Source organism: Pseudoliparis swirei, chromosome 6, assembly GCF_029220125.1.
Source record: "Pseudoliparis swirei isolate HS2019 ecotype Mariana Trench chromosome 6, NWPU_hadal_v1, whole genome shotgun sequence".
In the NCBI taxonomy this organism is placed as follows: domain Eukaryota; kingdom Metazoa; phylum Chordata; class Actinopteri; order Perciformes; family Liparidae; genus Pseudoliparis; species Pseudoliparis swirei.
The window spans coordinates 14,429,045-14,441,656 of NC_079393.1; the positions used below are offsets into that span (position 1 = coordinate 14,429,045).

At 42.9% G+C, this 12,612-nt stretch overlaps 1 protein-coding gene across 1 annotated transcript in view; it reads left to right on the forward strand.

Moving 5' to 3' along the window:
• ptprq (protein tyrosine phosphatase receptor type Q) overlaps nt 1–12,612 on the forward strand; it is a 34,432-nt gene that overhangs the window by 6,438 nt on the left and 15,382 nt on the right. Inside the window, exons 11-34 of the mRNA XM_056417007.1 lie at nt 65–195; nt 345–474; nt 554–707; nt 857–963; nt 1,107–1,204; nt 1,624–1,792; nt 1,994–2,254; nt 2,347–2,507; nt 4,007–4,118; nt 4,641–4,749; nt 6,008–6,122; nt 7,422–7,491; nt 7,604–7,803; nt 7,968–8,196; nt 8,304–8,432; nt 8,537–8,683; nt 8,985–9,148; nt 9,528–10,041; nt 10,161–10,322; nt 10,606–10,785; nt 10,886–10,993; nt 11,366–11,647; nt 11,749–12,030; nt 12,453–12,573. Coding sequence (XP_056272982.1) covers nt 65–195; nt 345–474; nt 554–707; nt 857–963; nt 1,107–1,204; nt 1,624–1,792; nt 1,994–2,254; nt 2,347–2,507; nt 4,007–4,118; nt 4,641–4,749; nt 6,008–6,122; nt 7,422–7,491; nt 7,604–7,803; nt 7,968–8,196; nt 8,304–8,432; nt 8,537–8,683; nt 8,985–9,148; nt 9,528–10,041; nt 10,161–10,322; nt 10,606–10,785; nt 10,886–10,993; nt 11,366–11,647; nt 11,749–12,030; nt 12,453–12,573 — 4,135 coding nt within the window. The remainder of the gene's footprint in view (nt 1–64; nt 196–344; nt 475–553; nt 708–856; nt 964–1,106; nt 1,205–1,623; nt 1,793–1,993; nt 2,255–2,346; nt 2,508–4,006; nt 4,119–4,640; nt 4,750–6,007; nt 6,123–7,421; nt 7,492–7,603; nt 7,804–7,967; nt 8,197–8,303; nt 8,433–8,536; nt 8,684–8,984; nt 9,149–9,527; nt 10,042–10,160; nt 10,323–10,605; nt 10,786–10,885; nt 10,994–11,365; nt 11,648–11,748; nt 12,031–12,452; nt 12,574–12,612) is intronic.

Below are 12,612 nucleotides of genomic sequence, written 5' to 3' on the forward strand. Positions count from 1 at the left end.
TAAATTATCTATCAATTACATGTTTTAAAACATAAAATGACAATGAAATGGTTCGTGATTTCAGGTCTGGCTACTCCTAACAGAGTGAGGGAAGGTGTGGTGACAGACTCGTCCATAGAGCTGCTTTGGGATCCGGCAGAAGGACACGCTCACAGCTACGAGGTCATCTGCCTAAACTGTGACCACTCACAAATGGTAAACCCAAATAATGTCATAATGTCTAGCAGTTGGCATTATGTATTCAGCCTTAATGATCTGTCAGCCACTGTATTAGCAAACATTGCATCAAGAAATACAAAGTGACCCATATAGAATGTTTACGTTGTACCATTTGTGTGCTACAGGTGCAGAAGGTGTTCAGTCAGAGTGCAACATTCTCCAGCCTGAGTCCAGGCAGACTTTATCTCTTTGTAGTACGAACAGAGAAGGAGTCCTTCACAGACAGTTCACCTGTCACCATCAACATCACTGCAGGTAAGCGCACACATACACACACTGCTCAATCTTTCTATTTGATCTAACTACATACTGTATAATGGTGTTCATACGCCAGCCCCCAGCCCAGTGGAGATGTCTCTTGTGAATAAAACCACGTCATCCGTTTGCATACGTTGGAGTTTAGTCAGGGGAGAGGCGAGCGGACTCATCCTGTCAATCACAAACAAAACATTCAGTCAAGAGCTGATCATTTCTCTTCTGGAGCCCAGGTCAGTCTCACTCTTGTCAGCCAGTTGCACACATTTCGTATAACAATCAAACCGATCAAAGTTTTATTTTATAACAACAGTGTGCAGTTGCAGTGACACTCAAAGTTTGTGCTGACAAAACAATGACAGCTCGAGCTGTGTGTTCACAGATCTTACACCTGTGAAGGCCTCGCTCATGGAAGCCAATACACAATTGAAATGATTAGCACCAGCGGGGAAAGAAGGAGTAAACCTGTTACTATGATCCTTTATACCAGTAAGTTTAAGACATATGCAACACCGGCACTAAATATTTGTTGTGACTGAAATCTGCAAATAATAAAATACATATTAGATTAAGAATGTAACATTATAAAGAAAATATATGGTGACTGATGCTAATGGAAGTCTTGTCTCCAGTCCCAGAGGTGCCACAGAATGTGGCTCTTTCAGAGCAGGTGGTGACGTCTGTGTTTGTAACCTGGAGACCACCGCCAGGACAGGTGGAGGGGTACAAGGTAAGACATGTCAATACTTCACCTGTTCAGTTCCAAGTCATTAAAGTAGGAGAGACAGCCATTAAAGCTTTGTCTGCCAGAGCAACTTCCAGACTGATGTTTGTCCTTATTTGTCTTACACACACATTCCTCAAACAGCTTTTCCTTCAAAGGACAAAGAAGGCCACATTTGTTCCGCACTCACCTGTTGGTTACTTAGGAACCGTGTCGGACACCACAGATTTGGTTACCGGCCCTTTAAAGATGTATGAACTCAGTCGAGCCACAACCAGGGAGGATGACCAAGCACATTCCATGCACACACAATACCAACCCACAGAAGTGAAATCCATGAGTACATATAAAGGACAGATGAAGCAACAAAAAAAGTGGCACATTCTTGTGATTTAAAACTTTTGATTTGTTTTGGTTTTTCACAGATTGTTTTTGGCCTGCAGTCTGTGGACAGGAAATCATGGATTACGCTTCTGGTCCAGGATTCACGTTATGAGATCAGGGATTTAATCCCGGGGTCAGACTACAGTGTCAGCATTCAGAGTGTGCTTGGCTCAGACACAAGTCAGGAAGTCCACAGAGAGTTCAGCACACGTAAGAGATACTCATGCATACAGGCACACGCTCACATACAGAAACAAGTTTAAATTCTTGACAGTGTTTCAGAACGTTTTGTCCTTCCAAGATAGAAAAAGATGTTTGTGATTCCTCAACGCATAATCCCCTCGAAACACATCAAATAACGGAACAGTAGCCAAAGAGATGAAAACCAAAGATGTAAAAACTGTGTTCCAGGCCCTGCAGGATTATGCGCTCTTCATTTAGGCCACGTGAACTCTTCTTCTGTCTCGGTGAGCTGGGACAGTGCGTTTGGGGAGTTTGACTTTCACAGAGTCAGTGTGGCCAATACGTCAGGCACAAACACACACACAGTACCCAAGGAGGAACGGGTTGCCGTGGTAACGGGGCTGGTGGACGGCTGCAGTTACAACGTGAGCGCTGAGAGAGTGAGAGGAGTGACAGTGGGGCGCGCTGCCTCTCTGACTGTAACCACAGGTAGAAGATATTACAAGGGCTTTGTTTTTATTTTTACTTTTACTTTCTCCACGTCTCTGACTCCATTCCTCCCTTTCTTTTCCGTTAATGAGTGCCAGCACATGTGCGAGGAGTGCGTGTCGTGAATGTGTCTGCAGGTGCATTCTCGCTACGCTGGAAGCAGGCGACTGGGTGTGTGGATCACTATCAAGTCAACCTGCTCCCAAACCAGGGAAAGGTCACAGTGTACCCTGCGTGTGACAGATACATTCAGGTACACACACACACACACACACTCAATGAAACACACTGCTGAGATATAACAACAATGCCATTTCTGACTTACACTTTCAACTAATAAACTCATTGCAGCGACTTGGACAAGTCCAGTTCACCTGAATATACTTCATGCAGTTTTATGAAGAGCAGTATAAAACGGGAAGAGTTATATGATACCCCCCCCCCCCCCCCCCCCCACACACACACACACGCATGCATGCTTCTTTATCTCTCCTCCCATTTAACCAAATCCCACCCCATACCATCTCTTCCCGGCTGCCAGGTGTCAGATACCCCCAAAATGTAACCCTAACCAGCACACACACAGTGCACACAGAGCACACAGTTGAGTAATAGATCTCATTATTTATTAAGTTGGCCTCATGAAACCCTGAATCATTCATTTGCTTAAGCAGCTCTCCCTAGAGAGATAGAGACCAGAGGGAGAATGTTAGCCTCTTGCTAATAAGAGCATTCTCTATCCTCGTTAGTTAGCCACACACATTTTGGAATACCTCAAGACCAAGAGCCGTTAATATCCAATTCCGAGAAAATAAACCCTGTGACCTTTACTCATGCCGCTAACCAGCTCCTAGACCCTGGAGTTGTTCCTCGGCACCTCAGTGGATTACCTGTAGCCCGCTAGCCATTGTGCACTGGATGCGGCTCCACTGGCTCTAACCTGCTGTGTCTAAACTAAAGCTAAGTCTGCTAACCAGCATGGCCTTCTTCTCACTCGTCCTGCTGCTGACGCTCTCCTTGAGACAGGTACACTCACAGGTAAGAATTCAACACTCAAGATCGGGCATTGATGAGCACGTAGATGTTTTCATACTCCAATATACAGAACATAAATATAACACTGAGAGAGTGTTCGTCATATATCTGGGAGGTATTAGTGTGAATTATTGCATTCCAAACATACTAATGTCAAAGGTTTAAATGTATAAGAGCAAAAGGGCTGCAACATAGTTCTTCTGTCGCAAAAATATATTAAGATACAAACAAGTGCAGCCACATTTAGTTTTAAATTAGATTTAAACGAAAAACAAATCCATATTTCTGATTAGAAGGAAAATAAATACATAAAACAATTATTCTTTGAATTGATTGACAGAAAAAAATAACTATTTTTGAATGCACTGAAACAAGCATTAATTACAATTATCCAATTCCAGGATCACAGTTGTGAAGAATTGCTGCTTTTTCTTGTCTCACGTGATAGTAAACAGAATATCTGGACTTGGGCTGTTGTCAGAACCAGCAATAACAAATTGCAATTGACAAATCAATAGGAGAAAAAAGCTAAATATCACCTCTGCCTTTTGGAAATAATGTTGGGCCATTCTTCTTATTCTCTTGTATTTTTATAGAGCAATACTCACTTCCATTGGCAATGTTGAGTCATATTCAGTTCAAGCGGAACATTACAGGTAGTTATGATAAAGAGGTACACCAGTATACACTGATTCTGTGTTTATTGTGTTTTGGCAGGCTGCTGTGGTGAATGTCACTCCAGGTACTCAATACAGTGTAACGGTCACAGCAGTGTCCTCCTCCAACATCAGCCCCGGAGTCAGCCGCATGATCAATACCAATGAGAGCCGTGAGTCGTTTGGATGGGTTTCTTTTTTGAGTGTTAAAGTGCCGTAAGGTTCTCTCGTCTGCCCTCTGCTGTTTAATTTAGTCCCTTAAAGCAAACACACACCCATCAAGGGAAAGGGATTAGTACAGTGGGTGTGTGTGTTTAATTCCTCTTAGGTAACTTAAGCCTGGGCTTTTGAACCGCAGGATGAATGGGTCTCCAGTGAATGTCATTGAAATGCCACTGTGTGAGGCCTTATTCATCTGAGTTCGGCCTCAATCACACACACACACACGCGCAAACACACACACACACACACACACACTCACACATACAGACACATTGGAAGGATCATTCCCCAAAGACACCAACACTATTCTTCTTATGACTGTGCTACTGTGTAGTGCTGAGTTCTGATAAAATAAGTTATTTACCTGTTTTTTATTTACTTTATTGTATGTTTGCTGTATTTCTGGTGTCGATGTTGACAGAAACTCTTCTGTTCTCTTCTCTCCTTCACACACTTATTTTATTCTCCTCCAGTTCCTGGCCGACCTTTAATCCTAGAAGGAGAGGCCGTGGGCTCCAATGGTATTCTTCTCTCCTGGATGATGCCATCTGATGCCAACAATATTGACGGATACGTCATCAGGTAATACATTGTTGTCGTCTTGAAAAGCTATGATTTATTTTGGTCTATTGGAGGGGGTCCAGAAAGGTTATAAGTCTCAACTTCACAATCCAGGAGAGCTTTGTTGTCTTTGTCTATGTCAAGAAAATTGCAGTTGCAACCGCAAATCAGGGAAAAGAGTCATGTCAAAAAAGGGAAAAAAGGATTGTAACATTTTTAAAACAATTTGCTCGTGCTCTATGTGCATTGAGCAACTGCGACTGGGAATGAGGCCATTGATGTGTGTTCAGGGGTGGAAGAAGTATTCAAGACCTAAAAATACTCCATTACATTTCAAAATCATGTTATTGGTATCTGTAAAAGTATAGGCTACTTTAAGTTACTGTGAGGAACTTTTAACTGAAAATCTAAATGTAACACTGAAGCCTCTGTATGACCGACATAAGCGGGAATATTTTCTTTTTCTATGTTTATTTTTAACGCTTGTAATTAGTGAACCGGGTCAGATTTTTCCAAAAAATCAGACAAAATCATGCCGGATCGTCAGAAAGTCCTTCAGCTCAGACTCCGGCAAGGCCTCTGGCAGCAATCAGGGGAGAGCGGAGGAGAGCTCCCCGGCTCGGCAGCAACAGCTCCTCCTCTCGTTCGGAGTAGAGCTTCGGCTTGCTGCTCCCGGTCCCCGCTGGGAGCCGACACCGACACCACACGGCTGGAGGTCCAGGCCGTACTTCTGGACCCGCTGGAGGGAAGGGAGGCCCAGGAGAACCAGAACTGATTGTCAGACACTGATGCAGTAAAATGAGAGAACCACTTTTGTCCACAGGGACCCAAAGTTCATCACATAATAAGTTATTTGCAGTAGCTTTAGAAAAAATTATTAAAACAACTTGATTTTTATTTAAAAGCTATGGAAATGTATTTGCAGCAATAGCAGATTTTTCTACAAATTTCTTAATAAGAAAATAATCCTCAATTCTAGACTAAAACAAAAGTCAAAAAAAAAAGAAAGATTTATTTTATGTATGCATTAGGCTTAAAGAGATACAAAAAAATTGTTGTTAAAAGCTCCCTTCTCATAGGGAATAGATGTAGCATGAAATGAATATATTAAAATAAAATACCTTACGTCTGAAATTGTAAATTATCTGGCAGTTTTACAGCTTAATTGAAGATAATGTAAATCTCTTACTGATGAGTCTTTCATTCAGCCCCATATTGTACATAAATGTGTAATGTGAGTTGAAAGTGGATGATCTTGTAAATGGATTTCTGCCTGTAGGTACAAGGAGGTGTGTCCCTACCCCGATCCGACCTTCACACAGGTGACCAAGTACCTGGATATCCCTGAGACCCTGCTCACGGACTTCACCTCAGGTTCTACATACCACATTGAGGTAGGTCATGCCATTCAAGATTCATTCTTTATGGTCAATTCGTAGTAGATAGGAATTCACTCACATCACATAACCAGACTGAGATTCAAATAAAAAGATAACCATAGCAAAAACATAAAACCTTATTTTATGCATGAAAAATATTCTAAAAATTAATAGAACAAGCTTTCCGACCAAATCCCATGAATATTACTGTTTATTTATTGGGTGTGTGTCCAATAAATAAAATTATTTAACTTAAAATAGAGTCCCATATCCAACAATGTAAGGTGTATCTGATAACAAACATATTCCTGGACACTGTCCTCCTGTACCTTCAAATGGACAGATCCCACTGGACCGAACTCTCTGGCTGAATGCTGGTAATTGATCCTTCCTGATTTCATTATTAATTAGGTAAACAGATCTATGGATCAGCCATGGCTCTTTCCACTGTCTGTTGACACTGAGCTTGATTGTGATCATGCTTATTAGTTTTCATAATTCATTAACCCACAATGACCTTAATACAAATGGTCTCTGAGAGACTGACAAATATGAGACCTGCATATTCTGCATGTATTGTATTCCTACTTCTCACCTTTGAGTGTGTTGTTGGCCCACACACTGAGCCATGCCAAAAGCTGAGCTGACAGACAGTTATGAGTTATGTAATCAACAAAATCTTATACTTTACAGTGGCGACAATTTTTACCGCTCATGTCATTTTTACATGAATATAAGTGTTCACTTTTTTTATTTGACAATGTATTTGTTGTCGGTCAACAATCTCCAAACACAGTTAGGGTTATTTTCACTCAATAGGAACAATGAACACTCTAAATAATTAAAGTGGTATTGAATTTGTGTTGAGATAATATGTCCACAAAAAGTCCAATTCACAGAGTCATTGATTTGACATCATCTTACACTGTAGTTTTTGAAGAGGTTATTTTGCATTAAAAGGTTTTATAGAAGTATAAGCAACAATTCATTTATTTTTCATTAATTTGGATTCATACAGTTTTGATTGTTAAGACGATAAAGATGTAGGCAATAATTCAGCGACTAGAGATATGTATACATACTGTTGACATACCTGTTGTACAATGATGTTTCATTGTTGTTCATGTTTTACTCGGATCACAAAGTCACCTCCAACAAAGTGTTGTTTCACTTGTGTTCATTGCCTGAGATAAACCCCTGATCTGGATCTGATGACTGCCCTATTGACATGAACATTAACAAATCATCAATAAGTAATACCAACTCTCTCTCTCTCTCTCTCTCTCTCTCCCCCCCCCCCCCCCCTCCCAATAGGTAGCAGCCATATCTCCGGCTGGAATGGGAACCTTCAGCAAATCCGTTTACGTAAAGACCGCTGAGTCCCGTGGGTGTTCATGCACACACGTGCATAATAATCTCAAAATATAAAACAGTAATTGTGTATATGGAGTATTGTTTGTCTGTGTGTGTGTACATTCATGTGTGTGTATGTGCAGCCCCTGGCCTGGTGACTAACTTGACAGCGTTTGCCCAAAACCACACCTCCGTCATGGTCACCTGGTTTCTGCCGCACCGCATCAACGGGCTCATCACAAAGTTTGCTGTCAAGGCTAAACACGCTCGTACTATGCAGACGGTCCGCACGCTGGAGGTCAACGCAAAGGACATCATGACCGGAGCACTGCCTCACTGCAATGTATTATACTGTCACCTTCTATTCTTGTGAAATGTTCTGTTTCTGTCAGGATTATCGATGCTACCCAGTCGCAAGGCCGACCGTGTGTGGACTACATTTTTGCTCTTCATGTGTCTGTTTCATCTGTGCCTCTGTGTCTGTCCTGTATGACTTTGTACGTGTAGGATGCAGCAGAGATCCTGTCCCGAGCGACTCTCAGTCCCTTGGAGATTACAGCATCGTCTTCACCCGTCACCCTCTCTGCCATACCCCCTGCAGCCTCCTGGAGTGTGCCCATATCAGTCGGAGTTGATCAACTACGACCTTACACCGTCTATCTTTTTGAAGTGTCTGCCTTCACCTCTGATGGAGAAGGACAGGTAGCCTCCACGATGGTCCGCACGCCAGAATCAGGTGTGGAAAAAGAGGCAAACGGGGATGTACCTTTGTTTGATTTGTGACTCATATACACTGTACTGCATGTATGAACATCTTTATTTATGTTTCTTTGTGTATGGCAGTCCCAGAAGACCCGCCACAAAACGTCTTCCTATTGAATATGACGTCTAGATCAATCTCCGTGTCCTGGAGCTCTCCCAAAACTATCACAGGAAAATACACCTACGTGCTCTACCTTGATGGGCCTACAGGTTATTCAATCTTAACTCTTAAACACACAAGCATGCATGCATAGACAGACTCAAATCTCAATGTATAGAAATCCATAACATGTTCTATTTCCTATTCATTGCAGGATATTTGTATGAGAACAGCACAACAGACACGCGGTTTGCTCTGATTGGTTTGACCCCCTACACGAGGTACACAGTGGCCGTCCGAGCCAAAGCGGCTGGAGAAGTGGGTCCAGCAGCGCAGGACAATGTAACTACAGCCGTCGAAGGTGAGAACACTCCGAAACTGATGTACTGACAAATGTGTTTTTCTTCTACTTTAAGATGAATTCCCATAAATTCCCTTCCTAAAAATTAAATGCATTTTTTTCCTTTAATAAAAACAAAACATGTTGCATGTAAGGATGCTTTTACAAGCATAGTTTTGGAAGAACAATTGGATATCACAGAAATGTCAAGGATAACACAATAAAGTCCTATACATACTTGCATGCTTGAAAGTGTGTTTTTGTGTACTGTCTGATCTTTCTGGCTCTATATGTGTGTGTGTGTGTGTGTGTGTGTGAGTAGCACCCAGTGCCGTGCAGAACTTGATGGCAGAAGCTGAAGATTCAGTTTCAATCGGTGTGAGTTGGAGAATCCCTGCCCAGCCCAACGGTCCAATCACCCACTACAAAGTGCAAGTTCTTGTTGGCGACATTTTACTGCAGGATATCACCCTCTCTGCAGAAACGGTAGGCTAGATGATGTTACAGCTATTTAACCACCATAAATGTATCCCAACACAGCGCAGTACTGTTAAAATGTAGCTGTGTGACCTTTTTTAGTTAACAAAGTTGAATGAAATTATAAATCTTTGCATAAACATACAGTACAGATTTAATGATTTTTCATACAATCCATTAGAAGTGACAACTGGGACCATTTATAAAAACATAGTCGTCCAGTATGCAACCTGTAAGCCATGTCCTCTTTCTATTAGTTCAGGTAGACATTGCATTAAGGGCCAATGAACCAAAACTAATGAGAATCTTTTTTTATTTAACACTAAACCCAACCAGAAGGAATCAGAAACTCCAGTCGGGCTATAAAATGTAGTTTTTCTTCCTTCAGAATACAACCGGTTTAAATGAAGATGAGACCCTTCCTCCTGACGTGCCGAGCAATCCAGAGCGGCGTAAGAGATCTGCGGCGCTCAGTCTGATCACATCACCCCCGACTTTCACAGCCACCATTTCTGACCGCACGCTGCCCTCTGCGACTGCTTCCAGTGTCACACACTCTGGACAAAGAAGCACTCTTTACCTCACTAACACTGATGCTCAACCAACTGCTGACTCCACGGTCACGGAGAAGCCCGGTACCAGTTATGTTCCTGCTGTACTCTCGAACAGCACACATATTCAACCTACTGCCTCAGCAGTCCCTGGGACCTCTGCATTCCCTCTTACCTCTGTGCCACCTGCCACGCTTCCACCCTGGCTGACAAAGCGATCGCATACTGGGGATATGACCTTGGATTCTTCAGCCTTATCCCTGACCCCAGGCCAGCTACGCTTGTCCACCCATGATGCATCAACTATTGGACACTTTTCAACGCGCAGTGCAGCCGCTTCTGGTACGACAGGTGGGGGAGCACTAGCTCTAAACACTGCTTCTCGAAACTAAAATATGTTGCAGTGCTTATAAGTCCTGTGTGTGCATGTGGTCTTGTGTTTCCATCTGTTTCTCATGAACATGTTGCAGGTGTAATGGTTAGAGAAGAGGTGATGGACGTTTTGTCTGAAGATCTGTCTTACCTGGTGTCAGACCTGAATCCCTTCACCGAGTACACGTTCAGGGTCGCTGCTTCCACAACGATGGGAGAGGGTCCTGCAACAGATATCACTGAGAAGACAAGGGAGCAGGGTGAGCAGTCACATTACATTTATTCAGCTGACTGCTTCAATCCAAAGTGGCTCACAATAAGTGCAATCAACCATGTTGTTATGCAAGACTCATGCAAGTACATGAAGTTCATTGAATATGCTGATCTGCATCAAGTGCTGCCTTTAGAGACAGTAGGAAATAGAAAGAGGGGTTGGGGGTTGTTTTTACATCTTGCATTTGTCATTAACTATATATAAAAAAAGAGAAGTCATGCAATACCTGAAACATTCTTTGTCCTGAAACAATTTCTGCATTTGCTTAGTTCCTAGCTCAGTGCTCAACGTGTCCTATGAGAACATCAGCTCCACCTCCATACTGGTGAACTGGGTCCCACCTTTGAACCCCAACGGGCGGATCACACATTATACCGTCTATGGCCTCAAACTGCACAGCTATCAGGCCCTTAACTGGTTTACTAACAGTACAAGCAAATTGATAACAGGTAGGGTAACCAACTCTTCTGCAGAGCTCTCTGCAGCCATGATATCCGTTATCATCATCATGATACAGATCTGATGGTAAACATCTCTTCTAATATGTAGATTTGGACAAGTATACTGGGTATAAGCTACGTGTAGCTGCATCTACAGCTGTGGGAGAGAGCTCTCTGTCTGAGGAAGATGACATCTTTGTTCTCACCTTAGAGGACGGTATGTACTTAGCACACACAGTGTAAAACATATGTTTGAATATGAGTGGAAGTAACACAAATTAAATAATGAATATTTGACTAAATTAAATACAAATACATCTGTCATTGATTTAAAAAGATGGAATTAAAGATGTTCAGTCAAACAAAGCATTGAGTTGAATTGTAGTTGGTACCCAGAGGCACACACATCGCACTATTAACAATTCAATGTCAGTTGATGAATGTCAGTGATATTAAATATGAAATTTGATAAATTTGATGAAATAGAAAAACTCAAATAGTTCACATGCAGTTTTTGAACTACCAATATTGAATGTGCTGTAAGGCCAGCTACATTATTTGGTCAATGATTCTTCTATTGCCCCCTCAGAGCCTGACTCCCCCCCTGTGAACCTCACTGTGGTTGACACCAACCCCTCCGGCGCCACGTTGGCCTGGTCTGCACCAGAACAAGCCAACGGGGTGATCCAACATTACGAGGTCCTGTATGAGAATGAGTCCTCCTCTGCGCTCATGAACACGTCCTCTGACACGGTCACTCTCATGAACCTGAAGCCATTCTCCTACTACAACGTGTCTGTGAAGGCGTACACGCGTTACGGTCATGGCAACCAAACTTCGGACACTTTATACCTGCTGTCCGGAGAGGACGGTGTGTTGATGGCTGCACCCACCCATGCACACAAATACACACACATGAAAGCCTTTAGTAACAATATGAACTATTGTAATAACGGTGTGTTCTCTCTTCAGTCCCTGGCAGTCCTCCGTATGGCGTTGCGTATGAGTCGGTCAGTCCCAGTGAAGTTAACGTGACCTGGCAGCCTCCTCTCCTGTCTAACGGGGTCATTACCCACTACAGTCTGGAGCTGTGGAATTCCAGTCACTACCTGAACCTCACCTCCACAACCAGCTACATCTACATCATGTATCTGAGGAAGTATGCGCAGTACCGCATCGTGGTGCAAGCACACACACGTGTCGGGCCGGGAAACTACAGCAGCGAGCCGCTCAACATCACCACACTGGAGGATGGTGAGCGGGCCGGGTGGGAGAGAGCGGATGGGGGAGGGTTTGTTTTTTCAGTTCCAGGACACTGCACCACGGTTACATCATGACTGAGGTCGAAGGGCATCTGATCACATCTGACTTTCCCCTCGTCTTTTCCTCCTCAGTTACATCTCTCTGTCTCAGCTCATGTTAATGATGTTACATCACAGGTATTGGATGCCAGGTGCCTTTCATCAGGACTGAGAAACACAAACAAGTCATTACAACTAACCAGTTTTTCATTTCAGGGCAATATTATGTTTCTCCCTACCAGGTTCCTGAGGGGCCAGATGAGGTTCCTTTGTGCCCAATGCAAATACATCTTTATCCCTCATCAGTTTCCTCTTTTCATATGCCATACTCCTGTCTGTATTCTGTTACTTGAAAGTGTTTCTACTACATCTCAGCTCCAGACACACCTCCTCAGTTCCTCCATGCCAGGAAGTTGTCAGACTATGAGGTAGAGTTGTCATGGCAACCGCCACTTGAAGCCAATTCCGAGATACTATACTACATTGTCAAAGTTTGGTGAGTTTCTTAATCTGCTTCTCTCTGTGACTTTGTGAA